The 26,959-nt window shown below is 48.6% G+C and overlaps 2 protein-coding genes across 3 annotated transcripts; both read left to right on the top strand.

The window, feature by feature from the left end:
- The first annotated feature begins 10,329 nt into the window (after nt 1–10,329).
- LOC121835202 (E3 SUMO-protein ligase PIAS2-like) lies at nt 10,330–11,193 on the top strand. The gene has a single exon (XM_042289179.1). The coding sequence runs from the start codon at nt 10,330–10,332 to the stop codon at nt 11,191–11,193; it is 864 nt and encodes a 287-aa protein (XP_042145113.1).
- A 3,305-nt stretch (nt 11,194–14,498) lies between these two features.
- LOC115324752 lies at nt 14,499–22,793 on the top strand. 2 transcript variants are annotated; one of them, XM_040205794.3, is made up of 3 exons: nt 14,533–14,833; nt 20,548–20,615; nt 20,745–22,793. In XM_040205794.3, the coding sequence occupies exons 1-3, from the start codon at nt 14,728–14,730 to the stop codon at nt 22,068–22,070; spliced, it is 1,500 nt and encodes a 499-aa protein (XP_040061728.2). In that variant the 5' UTR covers nt 14,533–14,727; the 3' UTR covers nt 22,071–22,793. The 2 variants fall into 2 exon arrangements, with proteins under 2 accessions (XP_040061727.2, XP_040061728.2); XM_040205793.3 differs by having other exon boundaries at nt 14,499–14,833; nt 20,548–22,793.
- Nucleotides 22,794–26,959: the final 4,166 nt, after the last annotated feature.

Here is a 26,959-nt window from a genome sequence, read left to right as displayed (position 1 = left end):
CACCCGCCTGAAACTGGCCTCCGGGTTTGCCATTTTTCTTTTATCAAAATAAAGTGGAGATTTGGGCCAGTTCGTTCATTGCAAACAGAAAAAGCGCCGAAAAAAACAACACAGGGACGCAGCCGAAGGGAAACAGGACAAGGTGCACTCTCAACTAAAGTTAAATTTTCAATAAACTTCAGTTAAGAGTGCATTTTGTCCTGTTTCCTTCGTCTGTGTCCCTGTGTTTTTCGTTTGTTTGTTTTCTTATATCATTGTTGATCTCAACATGCCTCTACTATGGAATCTGTCATGCTTCCATGTGTGACAAAACACACACGAAATGGCAGTGTGCTGAATTAAGTGAAGTGTAGTGTGAAATAATGTCTGTGATATATCCTGGATAATGACAAGGAATTTATACGGTGTTTAATAGTCCATGTTCAATTTTAAAGAAAGTATTGCAACCTGTTCTTTCAAACATGTTTACTTTTTATGTTACGGCATTGTTGTAAAAAAAAAAAAAAAAGCAATTTCAAAGACACTGCTTGTTGTCTTCTTTATACATTCAAACTGACACAAATCCAATATGCGATTATCGAGTAATACACCTGGCCCTGTGGTAACCATAATAGATTGTAAAATGGAACAGGGCAATGGAAGTGTAGAGAAAATGAATCGATGTCCAAACCCGATACGAACAATATATTGCAGTAAAAGAAGCAAAACGGGTCTCACCAGTAGCCTCATTGAGTTATTCGTTTCCTGCAACGGCGAGCCAGATGCCCTGTTGGCTAGCTACATAACCCGCAAAACATTCTGTTATTGTTTCAGGCATTTTATGCACCCTGCTTGCAAATTAAAAAAAGCTTTATCAACATCACCGTGATGCACCGAATAGCATTTCGGAGGCGGTACTACATGTCCGTAAAGGTAACACGGTGGTTGTGCGACGAACTGCGCAAAGCATTGGAGTTGACACTGTGGAGCTTATGGACGGCCTTGACTGTGGAGCAACACGTGAGGCACATACTGCCACTGGGGGCTTCTCTGGTGGCGAGGGCGTCAGTCGAGGTGAGGACGACGAGGGGTGCGCTGTCGCCGGTGGCGTCTCTGGTGTGCGGGAGTGCCACCGTGGCGAGGACGATGAGGGGCTCCCTGTCGCCGATGGTGTCCCTGATGGGCGGGACCTCCATTGTGGCGACAGACTCCTTGGCACTGGTGGTGTCCCTGGTGGGCGCGACTGCCATCGTGGCTTGCGTGGGGCTCCGGGAGGCACGGCTGTGGCGGGTTTGGAACTGGGCAACAAGGCGCTGCCTCAGAGCCCTCCCCCTGTCCGAGAGGCTGAACCGAGGGTGGGCAGGAGCTAGCCTCTCGTCATCCGCCACTGACCCCTCCGAGCTCGGCCCAGACACCAACCCTAGCTCGTGAGGGTCCGGTTCTGCCTCCCCCGATGAAAGGCACATATTGTGGAGCACTGCACAAGACGATGTAATGACGGTGGCTGTTGTTGGATGATAATACAGAGTCCGGTGTCTTTGCAGACACTGGAATCTGCTTTTCAACAGCCCAATGCAGCGCTCCACAATGGACCTTATCGAAGAATGTGCCTTATTAAACCGGCCGCAAGCGGTGGAGGTCGCGTGGAATCCAGGGACAGGGGTGATGAGCCAAGGTTCCAAGGCATAGCCGCTGTCACCTGCAGAGTCGGAGAAGGAAATGTATGATATTAATGCTTTTTTTTTTTTTTAAAGAATACTTCAACGACAGTTGAAATATACCCGTCGTGTTCAGAAATAGGCTGAATATGATCCACAATACCCGTAAATGACAATTGCACATTTGTATTTTGAGCTTGATGGCTGTATTTTTCGTTATAAACAGCCCACACTGGCAAGCGCTCGGAGAGCAGCCAGCTGAGAGCACGTCGCATCCAGTGCAATTGTGATGTAGTTTATCTCGGGATGAGCAAAGCTGCGGCGAGGCAGACAACGTCAGGATGCCCTAGCTGTTCCGGCAACCAAAGCGGTCGAAGCACGCCAGCGATCCGGCCACCGCAACTAACCCCAAAGCTGCTTTTGTGTGAATTTTGTGTGACGGGTTAATCTTCTATCATCTTGGGACACACAAAAGAGAGTCCCGTCGAGTGTGGAATTCCTCCCTCCCCTTTTCTCTTCTGCTGGCCGTAGAGCTGTCGGGATGGCATCAGGTTCAAAGCATGTATAGTTCTAGGTAAGACAGTTATCATCCCTACCTGTCAAGGTTCCTAGAAGGGCATTACAGCTTTAGCGACATCTAGAAAATGCTCTTTGCTAATTGGCTAATTTATTTAAATGCCTTTTAGTGCCTTTTTTGACAAGATATTGATGAGTTAAATGTGATACTGCTCTTTTGAACACGTATAGACCAAAAAATAAGCACCGAAATTTCGTTGTAGTACCCCTTTAAAATTGCTCACAACTACGCAGGTAAAACGGCTGTTTGCAACCTTTCCCCCCTGTAGTTGACAGCTGCGTCGGAGTGTTTCCAAGGAAACGTGTCACAGGTATGGCCAGAGCGCATGCCAGTTATCCATGTTCGGAACAATAAGTGTGATATTGTAGCTTATAAGTGGTGCAGAGCCATCATGTACAGAACCAACAAATGGAGTATGCTTACCGAGCAGGAGCCTGCCATCGTCTGTCAGCCGGCCTTGCTCGAAGTTGCTCCGGAGCCACGAGTAGCGCCACGCGAAGGAGTTGTGCACCGACCCAGGATACCGTGGGTCGATGCTTATCACCCGGCAGTCGGTGTTACACACCTGCAATAGTGAGACATATGTAGACATTAATTCCACTGAATCCACAAACAGTTGATTGCACTCACTGTCATGGAGCCCTGTCAAACACTATTTACATGTTGAACAACACACCACCATAAATTATGTGGTTTACAAACTTAAAATATTAAGACAGCGCAAAAAAAAAAAAAAACGACGGAATATTGGATGAACGAGGACACAGACAGAGCGCTGCCTGTGTTACAAAGATTAAAATTATATGATAAATAGCCACTACCTTTGATCCACGTAATAGTTTAGGCAAATTTGTTTTTTTCTTCAGAGGAGAGTTTAAACTTTATCATGCAGGACAGGGACTAATGATTAAAAGCCTAACACGACATGAAAACAAACAGAGATCGAAAGCTTTTCAGCTAACAAACCCTCCCTTCCTTCGTCGAACAAAGGCCTGTGCGGAAGATGAACGAGTACTAACAATTCATAACTCTCTAAAATGGCATATCCACACCGTATTAGCGTTACGCTCTTTTTCAAACCCATTCAGAACGGGCATTGACCTATAACTAAAAGCGCGAGCTAGCTGCTTTGGATAAAGCCCCGGCGGCTGCACGAGCGCTCGTGCAGCGAGTGCTCCAGTCAAGCCGTTCGCGCTTACAGTATTCTTATGGCGAATTCCACTGGTCGTTTCGGAGCGCGCCGGGATCGACTTTTCTGGAGCGAGCCTATTTCACTGGGCGATCGGGATTGAGACCGACATGTTTCACTGGTCGTTTTGGATTAGCTCCCGCTCCAGATCTCGATCTGGATCCGATGGCGAATTCCACTGGGTGTTTTGGAGCGCGCCGGGATCAGTTGACCAGATCCGAAATGGAGCTCACAATCCGAACGGGGTCGCGCCGGCGATGGATCCCCCGTGGAACATGACCACTGGTCTGGGATCGGCATTTGCCTTCATGTCATTCAACTGCCGGGGAATCCTCTTTCCGTGGCCGCCGCGGTCGTTTCGAAGACGTTTTCGCAATCGCGGCGCTAACACGTGTTCGACGCACGAGCGGCAGGAATGGCTCAGTAGCTTCTAGCAAAGATTGCCGGAATGCCCGTAGCGCGGCAAAACCTTCTCTTCTCCTTTCTGGAAAACGAACCGGCTGTCGAGCCGAGGGGTAAAGGCCCTGCCACACCGAGGGGACAGTTGGACAACTCTATCCGGCAACACGGGGAAGTCGTGTTGCCGGCGACCCTGTCACATCGCGGCAACAACAACAGTCGGGCAACATGTTGCTGCCGCCCGGCAACAGTGTTGCCCGATTTGTTGTCCGACAACCCTGTCACACTGCGCTGACGGCGAGGACAACAGGGGGAACACTCCGCCATCTTGATTGTTTACCTTCGTTCGTGTGCGGTGCGGAATCGCTGGAAATGTGACTCTACAAAGTGCTAGTGCGTTCGAAGGGCCGGGAATTACCACGGTACGACATCAACCAGTGGCTGTAATTAGAGAACTTGACACGGGAGTATTTTCCGCTCTTTATTTTATCAAGATGTTCTTCATTCGCTGACAAAGCAGATAGCCCTAACCGAGGAAAGTCACATCGCTGATATATGTTCGGCATTGACGCCACCGCATAAAGTGTTTCTGTGCGGTTCTTTCATGCAATTCCTATTTCTACTGTGAAATTGCGTTAGCACCGGCAGTACCCCAAACCGTCTTTTGTAACGTGGTGTTGAGCTGAACTGACAGTGCTTCAAAACTGCAACACCGACACCATCGGCATTCATAACAATCGGTGGAATAAATATTTTTCAACGCTGTCTACTTGTATACCGCCTGCTATGTGATCGATTCATTGCCCCAAAACGTTCTGGGTATTTTTGAAACAAATCAGGTGTCTGGTAGAGGCTGGGGGGCTATGTTGCGCTTTTTGTACTACCAGAAGACTAGGGAGAGGGAAGTGACGTCAACGACACAACAAACGCAGATTGGGTGTTGATTTCGTTTTCTTCTGTCAACATCCAATCTGCATTTGCTCTAGTCGTTGACGTCACTTCCCTCTTCCAAGTCTCCTGGGAGTGCAAAAAGCGCAACATAGCACCCCTGTCCCAAGTTCTAAGCAACAACGTTTTCGCAATCGCGGCGCTAACACTTGTTCGACGCACGAGCGGCAGGAATGGCTCAGGCGCTGCTAGCAAATATTGCCGGAATGCCCGCAGCGCGGCAAATACCTTCTCTTCTCCTTCCTGGAAAACGAACCGACTGTCGAGGCAAGGGGTAAGCAAGCGGCCATTACCATTTCTTCTGAGGCGAGATCAGGCGAGATGCCCACGAGAGAGGAAGTCACGTGTGTGCGCCGAGGGCTGACCCGGCTGGCTTCCGGTTGAATCCGCCAAAATTGGGGGAGCGACTTTTCTCGCATCCAGATCGAGATCTGGAGCGGAAGGTAATCCAAAACGACCAGTGGAACACGTTCGTCTCGATCCCGATCGCCCAGTGAAATAGGCTCGCTCCGGAAAAGTCGATCCCGGCGATCTTCAAAACGGCTCGTGGAATTCGCCACGAGAAAAGTCGCTCCCACGATTTCGGCAGATTTAACCGGAAGCCAGCCGGGCCAGCCCTCGGCGCACACACGTGACTTCTTTTCTCGTGGGGCATCTCGCCTCAGAAGAAGAAGAAGCACGTCGCGGGCTGGGCTCCTAGATTGTCTCGGCATCAGAAGAATTCGTAATGGCCGCTTGCTTACCCATTGGCTCGACAGCGGGTTCGTTTTCCAATAAGGAGAAGAGAAGGTATTTGCCGCGCTACGGGCATTCCGGCAATCTTTGCTAGAAGCGCCTGAGCCATTCCTGCCACTCGTGCGTCGAACACGTGTTAGCGCCGCGAGGCGAAAACGTCTTCGAAACGACCGCGGCGGCCGCGAAAAGGGGATTCCCGGGCAGTTGAATGACGGGAAGGCACCCGCCGATCCCGGAGCAGTGGTCATGTTCCACTGGGGATCCTAGGCGGCGCGACCCCGTTCGGATCTTGTGCTCCAATCCGGATCTGGTCGACTGATCCCGGCGCGCTCCAAAACGCCCAGTGGAATTCGCCATTAGTTAGTTCATGCTAAGGTGAGACGTAGTATATATGTGATCATACGTACCACCGTCGCGTTCAGAGCGTAGAATTGTTTGCGGCACCAATACGCCGCCTTCGTGACGGTGGGGTCGTTCTGTGACGGACCGACGATGGCGACCATCGTCCCGTCGACGCAACCGATGACGCCGGGTATCCTGCCGAGCCGTTGGAAGCCCCTCTCGACGTCGTCCCTCTTGCCGGTTGTCTGGGAAAAGTCGATCCATCCGCGCCGGATCCCCACACAACAATACAACAATGCCGACTGTAGCATGATACCTCGCTATGTGCTCGTCGCTCGCCACCATGCTCTGAAAGCTTCCCGCACAGTTTGCTCCCCGTGGCTAAAAGCGAAGTGCGCACAACACTTGCTGTCCCACAGACATCACCGTCCACGAACCTCGCAGCCTCAACTCTGGCTCCTCGCGCAGTTCGTCGCACAATCAACGGACCACATTCTTGGTGAGACGGTACTGCCTCCGAAAAGCTTCCTCCGGTAGTTCAAAGGCATCGCGGTGTCGCGGTGCTGCCGGTGGAGCCTTTCCGGAGGGAAAAAAAAAGTTGAACATTAGAAAGACTGTCACTCTGCCTCCGAGACGCCGTGTTTCCAATTCCGCTACCGCGAAGAGACCATCGACAGACTCGTTCCCTTTTCAGACGAAACACCGAGGAAACGATACGTCAAAGTGCTGTCACTTCCGGTGGGGGCGGTTCGCCGTCTCCGCCCACATTTTCGTAGGGAACTTTCGTCATTCGAGCCTCAACCAATCAGACGCGATGTCGTCACTTCCGTTTCTTTTAGGAGAAACGAAACATTTGTCCAACATAGGTCCCCTGGAGAGAACTGCCTGGAATAATAAACCGACCGCATTGCGTACGCGCTCGCGCTTTAGCGGGAGTGGTTGAAGCCCACTCGCCCCTATAAAGCCACCCCCATTATAAATAGAGCTTGCGAAGATAGGTCCAAGCGACTTAAAGGTATTACACTTTTGTCAAATGCAAATAGATATAAACATTTCCAAATCAGTGAGCCCTCCAGTAAACCTTAGCAGACCCCTTGGTCGTGTGTGAAAAGCTTGAAACTTGGAATTATTTCATATTAACAATTTATACACTATTTATAATAGGAATCCCGGCGTTCTTGAATGCAATCACTCAAATTAAGGTTTTATCAATTTTTACGCCGTAATAGCAGCATTTGAAATATTATCTTTTTTGAAAATTGCGAGTACGTAAAAAACTTATCCAAAATCTGATTGCGGTCAACGCACCTTTTAAAATAAGATTACACCTCTAAATCAATCGCCGCTTTCCTGTAAATCTAACTTGTCTCTTTGTGTGTGGCTTTCGAACCGCACCGTGAACGGCAGCATCCACATTTTTCGCAAATTTCGGCTCCCCACATGGAAAGACGTTTCAAGACCTAGTGGAGAAGGAAGAGCAAAAAAGTTTATATTTGCAGGGGCGAACCTCCAGTCATTTTTGTGTGTGCGTGCATGCGTGCGTGTGTGTGCGTGCATGCGGGCGCGTGTGTGTGTGTGTGTGTGTATGTGTAAAGGGGGAGATGATAATAATGTTAAAAGTTGTGTCGGATGTTGGCCTCTCAAATAACTTTCAGGGGCGAGTCCATGACACAACATTTCTCTACTGAACTGCAAATCCGTTTAGGACAATTCGCCAGCTCGGTGTATTTTGTTTATGACTTATAAATAGACGGAGCAACCTAAAGCCCCTTGATAAAAGCGTTTTTTACAAGTACCGCCAACCATTGTTGTGGAAGCGTGCGAGACACGTGCCATGAGCGGGTGCGCCGCCGCCATTCGCTTCCAAGGCCCGCTCATTTCAGTGCTGCGCCGCCATTTGCTTCCAAGGGCCGCTCGAGACATGGGCCTCGTGCACTCGCGCATTTGACGCTACATGCTAGACAAACGCAAACACATCGAGGGGCTTTAGAGCAACCATCTTTGTACTTTGCGCAGATACCACTCAGAACGATTCTCTGATGTTTTTACCCTATGAAGCACGCGTTAGTCTTTCTCCCTACGCAATAGTAATCGCAGAAAAAACAAATCGAGAAAAAAGCATGAGCCATTTCACTTTGTGAAAGTGAATGACCAGCGAAGCTGTTTAGCAGACGACAAAGACCCGCCCCGAGGAGCCGGGGGAAACTAGACACGCGCGACGGGACCGCCACCCCGGGAGAGCGGAAGGAGAAGAAACTAGGCACTCAGGCGCTTGGAACGACGACAAAGTCAGGGCGGTGCGAGCGTAGACATGGCCGGCGGCGACGTGGGTCGCACAGCGGCAAATCTTTGAGAAACCTTTATTTTCTACCTGAGAGTTTAATGATATCGAAAATGGTGCCTATTGATAACTAATCTACTGAATAAACCTATTGCTAAATTACCTAAGCATCAAGGAGAATACAGGGAATGGTGTTCCACGCGCCGCACGTGCCGGCGTCTGCGGCAGTAACTGTCTAAAGCAAAAGCCTAAAACAAAGGGCATCTTGCACGCGCGTTGGTCAACGCTTTATTTTGGTTATTCACTTGGAATCTTTTAAACAAAGAAGGCGTGCGCGTGCTGCAGGGGCGGATCCAGAACTCCGTTTGGGGGGGGGGGGGGGGGCGGAAATATTTGTGAGGATACTATTCTCCCATTCTTTGTGCCCCGGGGGTCCACCGGTCCCATGTCAAATTGCCCTTCGAGAAGGGGAGAGGAGGTCGACATTGTTAGGGGGGAAGCGGCGGCCCTCCCGTCGCCCCCCCCCCCCCCCCCCCCTTTCCGGATCCGCCCCTGGCGTGCGGCGGTGCGAGCGTAGAGTCTTTGGTCACGCACACGAAAAATCCACAGAACCTTATTCGCGACTCCAGCGACCTACAGGGGACGGCACTATCGGGCAAATATGGCGGTCGAATCCAGGTCCTGCCGTGCCATGTGCCAGCTCAACGCACAACGCTGGGGCACCAGCAAGTAAGCATTGGACTCAAAATTGGTTTCCCCGCGTTTTATCTTCCACGTTTCGAACCTGCGGCGATGTGTTGGGGTAAGCGAACTTCCAGAGTCTTGACTTTCTTCTAGGAAACGAGGAAAGGACTGCCCACTGTCCTTCCACGGTGCTAATGAACGTTGAGAAACGCAGAATGTCTGGCTCACGCGGTTACATAGGTCGCGTGCAAAGCAACCTATGTCACAAGGCGATACTACGGGTTACGACACTGTCGCCGGTAGAACTGTTCTGTCGCGCAAACCACCGACAACATGGTAACACGGAAGCCAGAAGAGACGAGCAGAAATCGCGAAAAGACCTGTTCCGGCCACTTCAGTAATTTCCTGCTATGTGCCGTTCGATTTGCTGGAGTTGCGAATAGCCTTAAAGAGCTTCGCTGTAAAACGAGCAGCGTCCACTTTCTCATCTTGCAGCCGGGGGGATCGGTGGCCGAGTGGGCTAGCGCACACCAGCTCGGAGCACGTGGAGCGAAAGCTCGCGGTGCAGAACCCAGGGATCCTGGGCTCAATTCCCACCCCTGCCCGTTTCGATCTGGATGAGCATCGTACCAGCGTGCGGTCGTGTATCACTACTGCGTGGTGCACGCTAAAGACCCTAGGCTAGCGGTTGTACTGCACTGGCAAAATTGCTCATCTACACCTGGGAGAATCGTCGCCCGTTGAGGCAGACCAAGTTCTAGGCTGTATAAACATACACACACCCCAGTTTTTCAGCTTGCATCCAGAACACGTGACCACCTGATCTGGGGTCGATGAAATGCCGCCAATGTTTATCATATCCACGCACTGGGGTTGGCAAGGCGCGTTGAGTTCCGGACACTGTTAGGGTTCGGCTATTGTCTCCATCGCAACGACTGGACACGAGACACTGTCCGAATGCTTGTCGAGCTATTGATTATCACGAGCCCAAGTCGAGTGCTGGCGTAATGCTCGGGTGCAATCTGTGCGCCGCATTCAATTATCGTCACTCGAGGGACTATATGCCAACGTTATATGCCAACCCTGCGACGTCCGGCCTACTTCATCAAGTTTTTAGAAAGAGAGATTGAAAGAAAACGGTCGCTTTTCTTTCTTAGTTAATAGCGTTGCGTGCGAGTATGCTCTAGGGACGCATTTTTGCCTGTAAGCTTGTATAAAGTGGAAAGGCAACTGAATGTCGGGTGCACCTTTCCTTCAAATGCGAGTAACGAAACTCTGAAAGAGGAAAAAGTGAGCTATGTTGTTTGCGGGTTTGCGGTGTTTGTTTGCACGTACTCAAATACTCTGAACCTTGCAAAGATCCATATGTTTAAAATTATGAGCGTCATAAGCATAAAGTAATAAAAATATTTCTATATAGTTTATTTATCTCCTTCTACCTCGTCCTCGGGTGAAGTAGCACGGGCACCACTCTGTGGCGGATTTAAACGTTGCCTCCTCATTTGAATGACCAGTATTGGAGCTTCATTCAACGGTCATGTCATCGTCCGGTGCAAGAGGTCTACAGCCCCTTCTGCCTTTCTATCGAATTTGCGGCACCCGCAATGATCTTTGGAAACTCAGTCGCTACAATCGACACTTCAGTTGTACACTTTTGTGCGAGGGCTTGAACGTCGACGGCGAGAAGAAGCGCGTGTTTCTGTGCATGAGCCACACTTCAAAACCGGAGGCACACGAGCAGTGCAAGGTAACTCTACGTATTAATCGTGTGCCGTATTTTGGCGTACCTCTGGAGATACTTGATATAAGCAGGTACGTCGCTCTCAGGAGTAATCATTTCTCTGTCGTGGGCTTGGATATTCTTGACGACTTCAGTGTCGCCATTCACGTCGTAGAAAAGGTACCGAAGGACGAGTTACTGCGCTCTGTCGCCGAAGGCCACAACAGCATCCACGACGTAGCCACCACGAAAAGACTGGCTCATGACCTGCTGACGAGTGGAAACTGCGAAGATGTCATCGTGGATTTCTTGACGGTGTCCCTCAACTGCCCTCTGAAGAAGACAAGACTCCAAGTGCCGTGCCGCGGCGTGGACTGTCGTCATGTCCAGTGCTTCGATGCCCTGGCGTACCTTGAGCTGAACGAGAGCACTCTTCGTCCCTTCTGGCGCTGTCCGGTGTGCGACCAGAGCGTAAAGGTGAAAGAGCTGCGCATAGATCTGTTCACGCTGGAAATGCTAGACGCTTTGCCTGAGAAATCTGGCCTGGTGCAAATATCTCCAGAAGGAAAATGGACTCCAGTCGAACCCGGATTTGAGTCAAAAAGCAAGGGGGCGCTGCTCGCCGATGGAAGATACGTGATTGACTTAACGGGAGATACCTCATCTGACGAAGAAGCCTGATTTTATGTGAAACATAAATCTGATTTTTGTATGTTTGACTGAAATGAATAGAGTGGAGGAGGCAACGTATACAGTTATTTGTACGTGATGTTTTTGTTCTGGTTCAGAGGGTTGGCTTATTGGTCAGAATTTCGAATGCACGCATCCTGGTACTCGCCTGCATGCCCCTACATGGGGCGAACTACAAAGTTTGAGGCGGAAATTGTTTATAAATTTATTTTAGTGTTTAATGAATGGGATGGGTACAGTAGTTTGTAATGTAATTATCAGGGTTTCTGGAAAGAATGAAAAAGCTCTGTACACCTCGATTAAAATTCTGAAACAAGTTAGGTAAATAATTATATAACCAAAGAACACGCTCGTATTTTACGTAACAAGTCGCTGGGAATGTGATCAAATATTATACTTCGTCGCGCCTTAACCTTGCAACTTCAGACTGTCAGGAAATTTGTGCACCCAAGACAAATTACACGGCTATCAGTTCGTGGCTGCAGCCGCTTTAGCTGCAGTACATGCATGTTCTGTCGGGGGAGATGCTTGGTAGAAATGGTCTTAAAATAACAAGACAGAAAGAACGGTTTTTATTAGCAAACATGGAAATGGTAAACATGGCCGGTGGAAAAGAATTAAGGGTAACGACACGGCTCACATTAAAATGTGAAAGCGGGGAAGTTTACAAGTTCGTGTTTTTGTACAACGTTGTTTGTTGGTGCCGGTTTCGTGCTTCCTTTTACGTTCTTTGAGATAATTTAAACTGATTTTTGGCCAACATCGGAGCTTGTCAAAGCAAATCAAGTTGAACTTAGATATGAGGTGTTTAGACGGCGTAACGCGCCAGTCAAATACGACTGGTAGCCCAGGGTACTTAACGTGCATCACACAGTAGAAACACACCACCGGAGGTTGAACTGAGGATCTATGGGTAATGTATGCTTGAGCTTTTGATCCACGTGCTCCGAGCTGCAATCAGGCTCCGTGTTTATAACCATTTACACACTCGGAGTCTTTGACTCTTTCGCAACTCTCAAAAACAAACAAATTAGTCGTTAGTTGTTTAGATAGCAGGAGTTTAGTCTGCCAGTGTATGATGACATTGTGAACTTTTAGCAAATCGTTACCGGGGTCTTTGAAGCGTGCTTTTAATCACGCGCCCCAGTGAACACCTCCAGTATAGGAGGTGTTCACTGGACGCCATATTTGAGGGCGATATTTAGAGCGCATGCTCAGAACGAGCTCATATTAATAGCCTGCTAAGATCGGCAACCTTGGTGGTGCTAAATGCATGCTCCAAAAGGACTGCGGAAGCTCGCCGTCAGCACGCGCTCAGCAGCAGCGCACACGGATATGGTCGCCTGTGAGTACTCCCTATTCTGGTATGCGGAACACGGTAACGGTTTGCCAAAAGTACACCTATTGTTATCCACTGTAGATGAGAAATTTAGCCAATGTAGTACGACTGCTAGCCTGAGGTTGCCAACTCTCAAACCACGGTTTATTGATACACGCCTGAAAAACAACGATGATGAGAAGCTAGAAGAGAAAAAAAAGACGAAAAGGAGGAAATCATATGTCTCTTACTCTTTCCTTTTCTGCTATGAGTAGACGTGTAACGGACATCCGAGAGGTGCCGTCGGGGAAGTCGTCAAGCCACGGTCTCGTGTCTCCCGTCAGAACACCATCCAGCAGCTATGGCGAATCATCTCCGGCAAAGTCTCAAGACTCGATGTACCCAGAGCGGTTCCCAAAGCGTTGGACATCTCGAGCGATGATGGATTCCCCCAGCCCCTCGTCGGATGACATTTCAGGAGAAAATTACTTTTCAGGAACACACGACGCTGCGGAAACATCGTTTGGTCAAAAGGGAGACGGTTCGAGCGATTTAGAGAAGCTGGCTTCGGAGAAGAAAACAGAGCGAGACAGTCCTCTCACACTGTGAGTACAGTTTCGAACGCCGGCCTAGTAAACGTCCAGTTGATGTCATATTTTAGCTCGTTCCGGAGGTGCAGAAGAGTGTAGGGCAGTGTAGTTCCGGTATGGTGTATGCGGAGCGCAAATTCGTCTGCTTCTTTTACAGGAGTTGTGGTGACGTCAGAACGCCGAGCTCTGATTGGCCCTGATTGAAGGATAGCGGGTAGACCTCAAGGCAGCTTGCTTTGAGGTCTACCCACTATCCTTCCCTGCACAATGGTAGACACAGGTGCGAGCTTCTTGCGTTCGATTGGATTGCGCCCCGGCCGCATGAGCCCTCGCGTGCAGCGGGATGCAGCGGGAGCACAAGTCGAGGGCGTTCGCGCTACTCGCATGTTCCGCTCTGTCGGTTGTTCCACCAATGTACAGTAAATTGTTTTTTTTTTTTTTTATTGGTGCCTGATTTTTTAAATGTTTGAAACGTGTCTATTGAGATACAACCGGAAGTACACCGTCCTGTATTTTTCCGTACCGGTGCAAGAGGTGCAGGTAAATCAAACGATCATAATGCATGTTCAGAACAAGCTCCCAGTTTCACCCGTCGTCTGCCAAGAACGACAACCTCACTGATGTGGAATTCAGCAGCGGCGGACTCAGATATAAGGAGTATTCACTGGCGGCCATAGCTGTGTGCGCGACCGCTGAGCGCGTGCTGGTGGCGTGCTTCCATTGTTCTTTTGCAACGTGCATTCCACACCATCAAGATTGCCGGTCTCAGCAACCTATAAATGTGAGCTTGTTTTGAGCATGCGCTTTAAACAGAACCCACAAACATGGCGCCCAGTCAATACTTTCTACAGCTACGTTTAGAGCCACTAAATAACCTGTGCTTCAGAGTAACGACACTTCGGCCGTCTTGCTGCTTCAAATCATTGTTGTCTGTTATCTGAAGCTTTATCTGAAATCGCAGAAAATGCCTATCTGTCCCCCAGAAATGTTAATGCTCAGTTAAGCCGGGGTCACGCTGCTTATACATCATACAAAAGACAGCCTGCGAACAGATTCGAACGCCGATCACAGCCAGATCTGTGCTTCGAATGCCGCATGACTTGGCACGCGGCAGACTGATGTCTGCAGACTCATTTGTATGTTGTGTAAGCAGTGTGACCCCCCCCCCCCCTTTTTTTTTTGTTTTGTTTTTAGGGCAGTTGTGATCTCTCGCACGCGAAAAGCGTCAGAGATATCACTGATAGCGCAACCAAAGCGATACATCTTTTTTTTTTTTTGTATTACGTACGTGAAGGGAGATAAGGAACAAGAGCTATAGAATGGGGAGTATTCACTGGCGGCCATAGCTGTGTGCGCAAATGCTTATCGCGTGCTGACGGCGAGCTTCCACAGTTCTTTTGCAGCGTGCATTACGAGCCATCGCAGATTGCCGGTCTTAGCAGCCGCTCAATGTGAGCTCGTTCTGAGCATGCGTTCTAAACATCGCCCTCAAGTATGGCCTGCACAGGGTTTTAAAAAGGTCTATCTGTTGTCGAATGGACGTAATAACGGCCTCCCTTCAACGACAGACTTCCTTCGGGCCTCGATTTGAAGAGTCGTCGCTTGGATGGGCCTGTCATGCGGAAAACCGGCAGCGGGTCTCCAACTGCGCTCAGAGAAAGGAGCGTTTCTAAACCTAAGACAAGGACGAAGACGAGTCCGACATCCTCCAAACTGATGTCGTGTAAGTTTTAGCCGGTTTGCTGCTGTCCCCACCACGTACTATCGACCGTGAACAATATGGGCTGAAACAGTCCGCTTCTCACGCGAATCTTAAAGTTTTATGAGAGAGCTGTGGCCCAATCTAGAAATGGTATGCGAAGTTCAGGATTCATACTTTGAACTTTATGGCAAATTGTGGGGACTACAGACGCAGAAAAATAAAAAAATTTGGATCGGGTGTTTGAGTTCATGTTGTCCGCGGGTGGGTGTACGTTCTTGTTATCAGAATACCAAGGACTGCGCTCTTCTCTCGGCCAGTACTGTTACCAATCTTTGGGTCACCCTGGAACGAAGTCAACGTTGTTGTTTTTTCGTCGTTTTTTTAAATTACTTTATTGCAAATCTCAGCGCACCAATTTCGACAACTTTTTTTTTTTAATGTTAATGGAGACGAGAAAAAAGAACTTATGTTGTTTGGAACAAAATTTCTAAATTAGTCAATTCTTAATCTTATAAAATTATTCAACATCCATAAAAAAAAATGAAGCTCTAGGAAATCGGAGAGCTTCTTTTCGAGAAAGCTTGTATTGCCACTTTGTATTTAAAAACATGAAAACTCCCGGGGTTTGTTCCCGACCCCCGCCGGTTTTGACCCGAGTGAGAATTCTAGATGCGTGCGAGCGTGTGTCACTCACCACGTGACATGCACGCTAATTAAAGACCCGAAGCGCCAGCAGATATCTTTGCACTGACTGAATTTCTCATCTACAGCTGAGACACCAGGACTGGCCTGCTAGAACAGCGTCTCGGCTGAGATTGGGTGAAAGAAAGCACTGAAAATGCTGGGGCGAGCGAGAGCCTTGAGACCAGGGTGTAATAGCGAGTTCGTTTCACGGCACTCGTGCCCACGCGTGCCCACTCGCAGCGTGGAACGGGTTCGTTTCGGCCGGCACTCCACGAGTGGTTGCACTCTCCGAGTTCGTTTCAGCGCTGACACCCCACGCGTGCATGCACTCGCTGCACTGAGAAAATCGGGAGTGCGCCAAAATGCAATCCCGTCATGCCTCGCTCCGGCGGGGCCGGCGAGGAGCGGGAGCAGACGACGAGGGTTCGTCTGCTACGATGTGTCGCGAAACCGAACGGAAAAAAAAGTAGATTTTCTGATAGAAATCGCGTCCCACGGGCCACGAAATCAAACGCGAGCTTGAATTGTGAGCGTCTGCTATTTTCCGAAGGAAGCAATTGACAACCCGTGATTTATTTGCAGGTTTTAAATCGCTCTGTTGCCGCACAGACGCTGAAATATACCAATGTGTAAAGGAATGCTCAGAACAGACGTAAAAGCGGCTCCCGAGATATCTATCACCGTCCGTGTGCGGGTGAAAAATTTAACATTTGTCGACAAAACTCTCTCAGCAGAAACCTCTGACTGCCCAATAAGCATCAGAGAAAGCTAAAGATGGTAACTTTACCCGAGGATTGGGCAACATCATCATGTTTAACATTTACCTACGTCAGCTAACTTGGCCCGTCGTATTTTGTTCGAGAATGCTCTCGTTCTCGACGCCCTCACCGAGGCATTATAGGTGGATCATTTGATCCACCTATAATGACGATCCAAATCGAAAGTCCCAGTTTTGCTGGATATTCCAACAGGCTAGTTTTAAGCCGCAGCCTTTCAGTGGTTCACGCATAATACCATGCTCAAACGGATCATGCTTGTGCTCGGACAGCATCATCAGTTTTCTTCAGTGTAAACGGTTATAAGAATTGAAAGATCGAAACCAGCTGCTTTGTAGACAGCTGGTTGCGGAAATTTACGCCGTCTGTAACTATCTCTACGGCAGCCGAGCTGCTTGAAGTCATCGCAACTATAAACTACAGGTTGCAGCGACCAACGTTCGTAGATAAACGTTGGTAGCGACTGCATTCTCGCATTCCCACCCATCACTCCGATCAGAAAGGCGCTAGTTTCGGTTTGAAGTCGGTACCTTTTCTACAACATAGATGGCGGCAGCATCAGTCTTCTGCACTTGGTGCATTTGGCGAGTTCGTTTGAGTCCAGTTTTCCGTGCAACACTCTGAGAGTGCGGTGCATTCTGGGAGAGAACTCGAACGGTGCCAGTGCGTGTGAAACGAACTCGCTATTAAGATAGACAGGTGGGGAAACGGCCCATAGAAGCCTACCGCAGCGCCGTGACCGGATTGTGTACTCGTCTGCTTGCGGGTACTGCCGATTTGCGACAGATGGCGCTGCGGCGAGAAAAAAAAAATCGGAATCGGATTTGCATGGAACTTTATGGGATATTGCGCAAAATAAACCGAGAGCACGAAAGTCATCCATTGAAAATCCACGAGAAATCATCTCCGTCAGTTTAGTCGGTCGCCACCGGTCGCCCACTCGGAGTGAGAGTTCGCGGTGCTCCACATAGATGGCGCCACAGAAAAAGAGAAAACCGAGGGGGACACAATCCGGTCGCTCATTTGGCACTCGTTTCCCCACCTGTCTATCTTACACCTTGCTTGAGACGCGGTTTGAGTCCCGCTCAGCTCGTGCGCTGGCTTTGGCAGTGCTTTTTTTGACCCAGGCTCAGCCGAGACGTGGTTTCTAGCAAGCCGGCCCAGATGCGGAATGAAGCTAACTAACTTCATGCTATCTAAGCATAGCTGTCTTGTACAAATGTTACTCGCAAAAAAAAAAAAAAAAAAAACTATCGATTACAATTAGATATACGCTTGGTTAAAATGTTGGATTAGATTACTCGATTACTTGAAAAAAAAGTAATTGGCCGTTACTAAAAAAAAAAAGCAACCTTCCCTTTCCCATTACTTAAAAGTTTCAAAACGACAATGGGCCGGTTTGAAAATGCTTTTCTTTCTTTCTTTTTTTTTTATACTGTCCATTGTTGGATTAGAATCGCCGAATTATAGATTAGTTATTTTCTTAATTCACAGATTTCGGTAAACCGTCCTCTCGTTGGAGACTTGGTGGTTCGAGGATTACGTGGAGGAAACTTCTAGATACAAAGGGCTACATAAGAAGGGGAGGAAAAAACAGTAACGGTTACAAGTAATTTTACTACTTACAAAAGTAATGAAATTAATATTGCGATTACTTCTAAATAAGTGTAACAAAGTTATTTTTGAGTTTCTAGAAATAATTGATTACAAGTAATTTCATTACCTCTAACAAGTCTCAAACATAAACAACATAATAATAATAAAAAAAAACAATGAAAGGAATCGTAAAATTTGCTTTTAAGCGACATGACTGCCAGGCAAATTACCGTTCATCATCTTCAGAATAACTGTCTTAATTATTTTAAATGTCCTCTTTTCCTCGAATTATAATGGAAGGGAGCGGGGGGGGGGGGGGGGGGGGGGGGGGTTGAAGGACGAGTGTGAATCGAACAAACGAACGGAATCGTTCCAGGTGCAAATTTCGAGGCTTCTCTCTGTCGATAACACCGATGAAAACAAATAAACGAGAGAAAACAAAAACGCGTTTCCTTTGCGATTGTTTACACAGCACTGGACAGGAACGCCCACTGTAATCTGTTGCAGGTTAAGGAAAGCTCCTCCCAGAAAGCTTTCCACTCTTTCCCCTTTAGCAGAGCGAACGCTGGAGAGGAGGCGAATAGAGAGGACAAAACTACCGATTTCGGCGAGCAGAGATCTTCGTGAGAAGTGTTTGTCCTGAAATAGACGGATCGATGCATGAATGGATGAGGCTGAACCCTTTGAATCGGGCGGCGACTTGCGCCACCTAGCCAGTGTGTTAAAAAAAAGAGCGCGCTCAACCATCTGCATTATCCGCGCCCGCCATTGTTTGGGCCACTGATATGAATGAGAATTGTTGGATCGCACACCCCCGCTTGTTCGCTGCAGCGCGAGTGCGGCCATTGCACTCGCAAAGCACATTCACACGGCGTCGATTCTCGATCGGTATCCAAGCCTGCGAAGGGACAGAGATACAGCCGGGCGTGCCAAGGAAGCTTTGATCACGCCGCCAGACCGGCGAAACTTGCTTTCGACGAATTGTCTTTATCCTGCGGCACTGCGCTTTGTTAAAAATTTCCTCGTGTTTTCAACGGCAAGTATCACACCTCACACCTTCCGGCAAACGACACTAACAAAAAAACAAAACAAAAAAAAAAAAACGGCATACAAGATGGCCGTTTAGTGGCCGCACTCGCGGAGCTGGGATGCGCGATCGAGCAATCGTCATGGAGATCAGTGGTTTGGGCGCACACACGCTGAGCACCTATTAGACGCGAGGGTTCCCTTAGCATTCGGCGTAAACTCGGCACAGCTCGTGTCAAAACCGAGTGCAGCGTCCGCGTTCGGCCAGGACTCGGATCCAATCACACGATTCGTGCCCATGGATGGATGGATGTTAATGGCTTTATCCTTTGTAACGGGCGGTAGCTTGCGACACCTAGCCTAAGTCTTAAAAGACAAACATATGATTTCTCCCGCTCCTCTAAGACCAATTTTCTCCCCCCAACTATCACCAGGCAGTGTGGGATATCACCGGCGGTCGCCAAGATGTGCCGACCGCCGATGTTGCCTGGTAAGGGCTGGAAAAAGGTTTGCCTACTCTAAACCTTTAACCAGTGTTGGGTAAAGTACATCTAAAATGTACTTTCAAAGAAATGTACAAAGTAATTTAGAGATGATGTACTTTAAGTAAAGTAGTAAGTACACTAGGTGCAACGTACTTGAACTAAAGTACTATAAATAGAACGTACTTTCAAAGTAAAGTACTTTTTAACGCACTCTTTCATGATGCTCTTTCAGTCTCATATACAGTGATATATATATTTTTTTAATCTGGTAGGCCTTACTTTAAGGGTAGTCGGGGGCGCATCACTTATTTTCGAAAATGGCGGCGAATATTGATAAAGTCAAGTGGCTAAAGAGTAGTTATTTCGAGAAACGGCGCAAGGCTCGAAAGTCGCTCCTGCTCCTGAATTTGGCGCCGCTTGCACTGGCCTGTTGCGCCCAAGGGGGAAAACATACTACGAGAGAGCACGACGCCGGCCCCGTAGCTTCCACAAGAAATCCTCTCGTAGGGGAGTGTCCTTTCCTTAACGAAACAACTGAGTGTGCAGGCGAGCGGGTGATAATTAATCATTATGTGACACCTGAGACTGTGGTGCGGAAAAATTAAGAAACTTTCAAGTCGAAGGAAAAGACAACAGGGGAGAACGTCTCAAAATATTCTTGGAGACGTTCTCCTCTGGTGCCTTTTTCAACGACTTGAAAGTTTCTTAATTTTTCTGCACCACAGTCTCAGGCTTCGCATTATGACTTATTGTCCTCCTCTAATATTTTAACCTCCTCGCTTGTGCGCTGACCGACCGAGAGGTAGCGAGAGTTCAAAAACCTACGGGAAAGCCGCCCCCAAAACAAGCGGAGCGATGTGCCTTCTGCTCGCGTTTCTGCTGAAAGTAGAATATCCCTCCCAACCTTAACAAGGCCAAATTTGGAGAATGTACTTTGAAGTTGCGAGTTGTACATTTCTCAGAAAGTACTAGGAAAGAAAAAAACAAGTAAAATACAAGTACATACTCAGAAAGGGTGATTCGAGTGAAGTACAAGTTTTCTGAACCTACTTGAAGTAGCACTTTAAGTAAAATGTACTGAACGACTTCCCAACACTGTCTTTAACAGACTACAGGATATTGTCCTTCTTTGCGTAACCATTCTGCGCCCCTTTTTTTCCCCCAACAGGGTCGAGCTCTCCAGAGACCATGTCGAGGTTGGACAGCTTTCAGGACCTGGCGGACCGCAAGTGCCAGGTCACCACTATAATCATCGCCATCTCTCTGGTCTTCTGGCTGTCCGGGGTTCCAATCATGCGGCGATACTTCGGCAAGACCAGGATTCAGGAGCTAACATGTCATTCGGCGTTGTGTGTCTCCCTGCAGGATGCGATGCGCGACTTGCTGACCACCGACGTCGACCCCTGCGAGGACTTCTACACGTACGTCTGCGGTCGCTGGACCAGACACGCGACGAGGTATTCGTCCTTCCACGAAGACCACCGTCGCGCGGCCAAGAGCGCCGTTCACACGCACTTCATGGCCTCGCACAATCCTGAACGCGAACGAAGCGTCCACGCCTCCATGTCCACGTTGTATAGGAACTGCATCGATCACGTAGGAAAGCAGAAAACGGTGCGCCAGATCATGGCTGAGGTGCTCAAGGCGCTAGACATCAACGTCACCTCATGGCGCTCTATGGCCATCGGCGAGCTGATGCCCTCTCTCGTGGAGCTGAACCTTTTGTACGACATGGCGTCCTTGTTTTGGGTCAGGTTGACGAGGAACGCGAGTTTGAGCATCGGCCTCGGGCAAACGATCCGAAACTGCTCGGCGAGCGCGTACAGCGTAGACAAGCTTTATATTTACGTCACGTCCATGATTGAGGCTGTAACTCCTGGTCCCTGGGGCGACGACATGGTTCAAGGGGTTGTGGAGTTGGATGATGCCCTTCACCAAGCGACGAATACCCCCGATTCGAGTAAGCTCGTGCCGATTGGTCAACTCAATCTTGAAAACGTCACGGCCCAAACTTGGATGCGATCCGTCAACGCCATCGTACCATCTCCAACAGGCATAAACTCTAGTGCGATCGTAAACACCACGGGCCTTTCAAATCTCCAAAGAGCATTCGTTATCTTCAGCAAGGCGAGCAGCTACGTACGAGCCATGCACCTTATCATTGTCTTAACGTCGGATGTGGTACGCTACGAGTTCTATGACCGATACTTTGACGCGGACAAACTGGGACACTATGTGACGTGTACTGAGCTGGTCAGTCAGTTCTTCCACGATGACTATCCCTCGCTCGAGGCTTCCCTGCTCATCAAGGACAACCGCGAAAGCAAAGCCCAGTTGTTATTCCAGCGAACCAAGTCTTCAGTTATGTTTGAATTAAGAGGCAACTCAAACGTTTCGGTCGACGAGACTCAAATCGCCCGGACCTTGATAAAAAAAATAGCATTGCTGACTTTTTCGCCGTTTAACGAGTTCAAAAATGCGACCCGCGTTTTCTCGGACGACTTTATCAGGGACATGTTTATCGTTAGGAGGAAGTTGGCTGAGGCACGAATCAGACTGGGCACGAACTTCAACGACACAGCAGAAAGGCTCTCTGCGATACAGTGGAACGGGGGGCCTAACGTACGTCAAATCCACCAACTCAGTAGTCGTGGCGTCTCAGAACCTCGTTCCGGCTTACTTCTACGTTAGGCAAGATCAAGAACATTTCAACTACGGAATTTTAGCGACCCAGTTCGCCAAAGAGCTGTTGGGAGCTCTTCCGGACCATTTCAGCACGAATACATCGTGCGGGAACACGCTCGATTTCAAACTTCGCAGATTTACGCACGCTCAAAGAGTCGAACTCTTGAGACTTTCCCAGGCCGCTCGCGCGTCCTATAGAATGTATCGAGACCACTTTGGCTCGCGGTCCGCGTACACCTGGGAGGAACAAGTAGCCATCGACCGACTCTTCTTTCAGCGTCTCTGTACAATGTTCTGCAGTCACGCTCTCCTCGAACACAGACCATCTTTCCTGCGTATGCGCCACAGGTGTCAGATGCCACTCGAGAGCATGCCCGAATTTCAGCACGCGTACCAGTGTGCCTCCAAGGCGGACCAGAAGCTTGCCACCAAGGCTATGTGTCCACCTGTGGAGCCGATGTCTTCCTAACCTCTTCACAATCATGAATATGTTTAAACCTTTGTGAGATTAAGTTTGTTTTTTATATCATGCTATTGAATGGGGCCTACCGCACAGGGAAAGTATAATCGCTTAAAATAACACCGGGTATTCCTGCAGCCTCGCGAAGAAGGGCAAGTCAGTTCTCATACTTAAAATAAGCTATACTCTTCACATCAAGAAAAAAGGACGTTCTGCGTGAAATTGTTCTTACAAGACTTGGTTGTCGAAAATAGAAGCGATAATTGTGGTCTTTCGAAACGTGTAAGTCTAGATAAAATAAAAAACCTAATCAAAGAAATACCTACACATATCTTAATACAACGAAGGAAGGGGGAAATAAGTAACTTTCCGCAAGGAGACGGTCTTGTTTTACTACGGTTATTGAGGAATACGAGTATAGTAACTTAATATTGAACGTTGCTCTAAAAGCAGACCAATGATACAGTTAAGAGGCGGGTCAACGATCTACACAGGCTACTTAGGCAGATGCTTCATTCAAAATGTTCTTCAAGCGTACTTTTTTTTAAACTATTTTCGCTAGAAATAATTCAGTGTCCTCAGTTTGCTGATCTCAAGACAATAATCTCCAACCGAGTCCACAGCAACCTAACTTCTTAATTTTAGTGCGAAGAGAAGGCACGGTTTTATACTCCACCCCTAAGCAGACAGTGCGGTAAAAGCTATGCACTCGCTGGACCAATCAATCACCTCCCTTTCATTACCCGACCCCGCTCTCTGAGCGCGAATACGGGAGGGGGCGTGATCACGTTCCGAAAGATCGACGCCTGACTGGTCTGGCGAGCACTTGGCTTCCATGGCAATGTCAGCTCGGGGATAAACGAAGTATGGGAACACTCCATGTAGGCGGCGTTGTTGGTTGACAGCTATGCAATCGGCCGGGCATTCGTGAAGGAGGGCTGAAGCAACACCTCCTGGGGAAACCGTATAGTGCTGGATTTTCGACGTCATCTGCCGGACGCCAGCGCTGATTGGACACGGGTCTTGCATCAGCGTTCGCCTCAACCTCTTGTCCAATCAGGAAGTACACAAGTCGCAGCCGAACGCGGACTCAGCACTATCACTCTAAAGAAAAAAAAAAGGTGTAAAAGGGTGTATTTTTACATTCTTTGTCCCATATAGTACACGCCCAAATTTCAATTCGACGTACAGCGCCCTATAGTCGAACAGACGGACCCAAATTTTACGAGGGGCTTGATAGCCGTGTGGTAAAACTTATTAAAATAGCTAATGTACGTGTTACTGACTGCAAATAAAATGATCGGGGTTTTCTTTGCCCTACTGTAAAAACTCGGTGTTTTCTTTATGTGGTCTTTGATACGTACTTTAGCAATTTAAACAGTTATGTAGCACCGTTATCAAGCCCCTCGTAAAATTTGGGGCAGCCTGTTCGACTGTAGGCTGCTGTACGTCTAATTTAAGTTTCGGGGTGCATTATATGGGACAAAACGGTGTAAGGTGATACCCTTTTTTTTAGAGTGTAGTGCATTGCGTGCCCCATCAGCGCCCCCCTCCCCCCCATTGCCGCTGGCCGTTGGTGTGGGACGTCAGGAATCCAGCGATACGGGAGGTGCTGGCGGAAGAGTGCACTTGACTCATCTCTTCCTGAAGTGCCAAGGACGCTGCATCTCCGGACATATCATACGGTATTCAAATTCTCATAATGCGCCTTGCGGGATGGGAACTTCTATCTTCTGTATATGTTATGAGCCTGAACCCCAGTGTCCCGGTATGGTTACCCCATTTCGAATCACCATCTGCAAATAGCTATTTTCTATGCTTCTTTTCTAGAGCGCAGCTCTTAGGGGCCCGTTCCCGGCTTGAGCTGCGTCGGCGTCGCCGTTGGCGTCGCCGTCGGCGTCGGCGTAACCAAGGTCACCCCAAGGTCACGCGACATCCCAAGGTCATCTCAAGGTCACGTGGCCCCAAGGTCACGTGACCCCCAGAGGTCACGTGACCCCTCCCCCAGGGTCACGTGACCCCTAAGGTCACGTGACACCCAAAGTCACGTGACCCCCGAGGTCACGTGACCCCCCCCCCCCCCCGCCGAGGTCACGTGACCTCCCCGATGACATCGTCACTGATGACGTCACCGGCATCCGCATCGTCATCATCACTGATGACGTCATTAGTGACGTCACTGATGACCTCACCGGCATCCGCATCGTCATCATCACCGATGACGTCATCAGTTACGTCACTGATGACGTCACCGGCATCCGCATCGTCATTGTCATCATCACGGATGACGTCATCCGTGACGCCACTGATGACATCATCGGCATCGTCACGTGACCCCCCAAGGTCACGTGACCCCCCCCCCCAGGTCGCTTCACCCCCAGTACCCTTCCCTCCTCCTCCTCCTCAAGAGCTGCGCTCTAATTTGGAGTTACAGGGAGTTGTAAACGGCTTTCACTTTTTTGTGTGTTATATACCGGAAATTCGTGTACGTAATTTGTCGTAGTTACAAGTGGTCAATGATTGTACACAAATACAGTTATAGTCACTCGCCAAAAGTAAAAGTACCTGTGATTGTACCATGCACACGAAAGGTATTTCCAATTTCTGGCATCTTAAGAAACGCAGGGTAGCGAATCACATGCATCTCATTATCGCTCCACAACCAATGAGATTGCGGCATTGGCCAGTAAGAATTCCGAAGACACAGACACCTTTCAGCGACTACTTCCAATGGTTTACGGACACCCTGGAAATAAAAATGCCCTGACATCGCCGACACACTTACCAGAGCCTCTGACCCACATGCGTTCTGCAGGGAGAGTTTTAGGCACTCATGCTGCAATGAGTTTACCGGGATGGCGACTCGAATCGGCACAGTAAAATAATGAAATAATGTGAGTAGACTACTCGGCACCGTATACGGCTCCGTATACGATCGAGGCATAACCTCGTACCGGAGGCGGAGATGTTTTGAACACAGCCTGCGTCTAAGGGCCGGGATCTCCTAGGAAAGTATAACGAAACGCCACGGAAACCGCTACGAAATGTGTAACATGTATTTCAGAGGACAGTCTGTGCAAAAAAGCGGTACATTGAGAAGGAAACGAAATTATAAACGCGTTCAAACGGAAATTATACTCAAGGCGTCTCAAGGTGTGTGTGTGTGTGTGTGTGTGTGTGTGTGTGTGTGTGTGTGTGTGTGTGTGTGTGTGTGTGTTGTGTGTGTGTGTGTGCGTGTGCGTGTGTGTGTGTGTGTGTGTGCGTGTGTGCGTGTGTGCGTGTGCGTGTGTGTGTGTGCATGTGCGTGTGTGTGTGTGTGCGTGTGTGTGTGTGTGTGTGTGTGTGTGTGTGTGTGTGTGTGTGTGTGTGTGTGTGTGTGTGTGTGTGTGTGTTATTCATTCATCTGGTGCACTAATTAATGGCTGGACGCTAGGTTAGCTGAACTTCTCTCACGGTGGTCTTCAGTAGCTGCTTGAACGCGAAAGCCGATCATCGAAATCAGGCGTTCTGCGTTTGCGTTCAGTTTATGGGAAGAAAGAGTATATCCCAGGACGTGTCCGCCATTACATAAAAAAAGGTTTGAAACACAACATGTTATATAATATAATTATAATCCAAATAAATGCAAAGGTGCAAGCGAGCTGGACAAAAATATTCCCCGGAGAAGGGGAAACACGGGGACAAAGGACGAACACTAATCTTCAAACACAGCTAGGTGACTGGTGCGCGACCGAAAAAATCCGCCTGGTCCGGGTATCGAACCCGGCACCTCTCCATTTCCAGTGGAGTGTTCGACCAACTGAGCTAACCAGGAGTTAGACACCAGTAGAGCAGACGGGTTTTATCAGCTGCTACCAGTCTAACACCAACAACGGTGAACGGCTTATATTTTTAAGGGTGTGATGATAATGCAATTAAATGCAAAGGGGAAAGCGAGCTGGACAAGGATGACGATTGTCTTTCAGATATTGGTTCCCAACATTCTTTCCTGCTTTAAATCCAGAGTATAGATACACTAGAAATCACTCATGCGCTCCCAACAGAAAGTTCTTTGCGGTTTTTGGACCTTAGATTAATTTTTTCGGAGCCTCATATGTGCTGGTCATACGAACCGAGGGGGTAGAAACCTCTTCTTAATTTTCAGTCAGCACACTCCAAGTTTGTTAAGCGAGGCATTGTTAAGTTACGTCTCACCAATAAGTCTTGTATTCATTCGCTTAAAGTTAGCTTTGATGCTCAAAATGCCCGGTTAAAGTCAACAGGATATCCTAATACGTTACTTACAGCGTGACAGAGGATTTATTAAAGAGACTAAGATGGGGTGAACGACCTAAACGCAGTCCAGAAAAAAGAAGGACGGTTGTTGTTCCCTATATACATAAAGTTTCGCACGGTATCAAGAAGATAGGTAACCGCATTAACATTATTGTTGCTT

This window comes from Ixodes scapularis, unplaced genomic scaffold, assembly GCF_016920785.2.
Source record: "Ixodes scapularis isolate PalLabHiFi unplaced genomic scaffold, ASM1692078v2 PGA_scaffold12__126_contigs__length_90152505, whole genome shotgun sequence".
Lineage (NCBI taxonomy): Eukaryota > Metazoa > Arthropoda > Arachnida > Ixodida > Ixodidae > Ixodes > Ixodes scapularis.
This window is presented reverse-complemented; position numbering and strand designations above follow the sequence as displayed.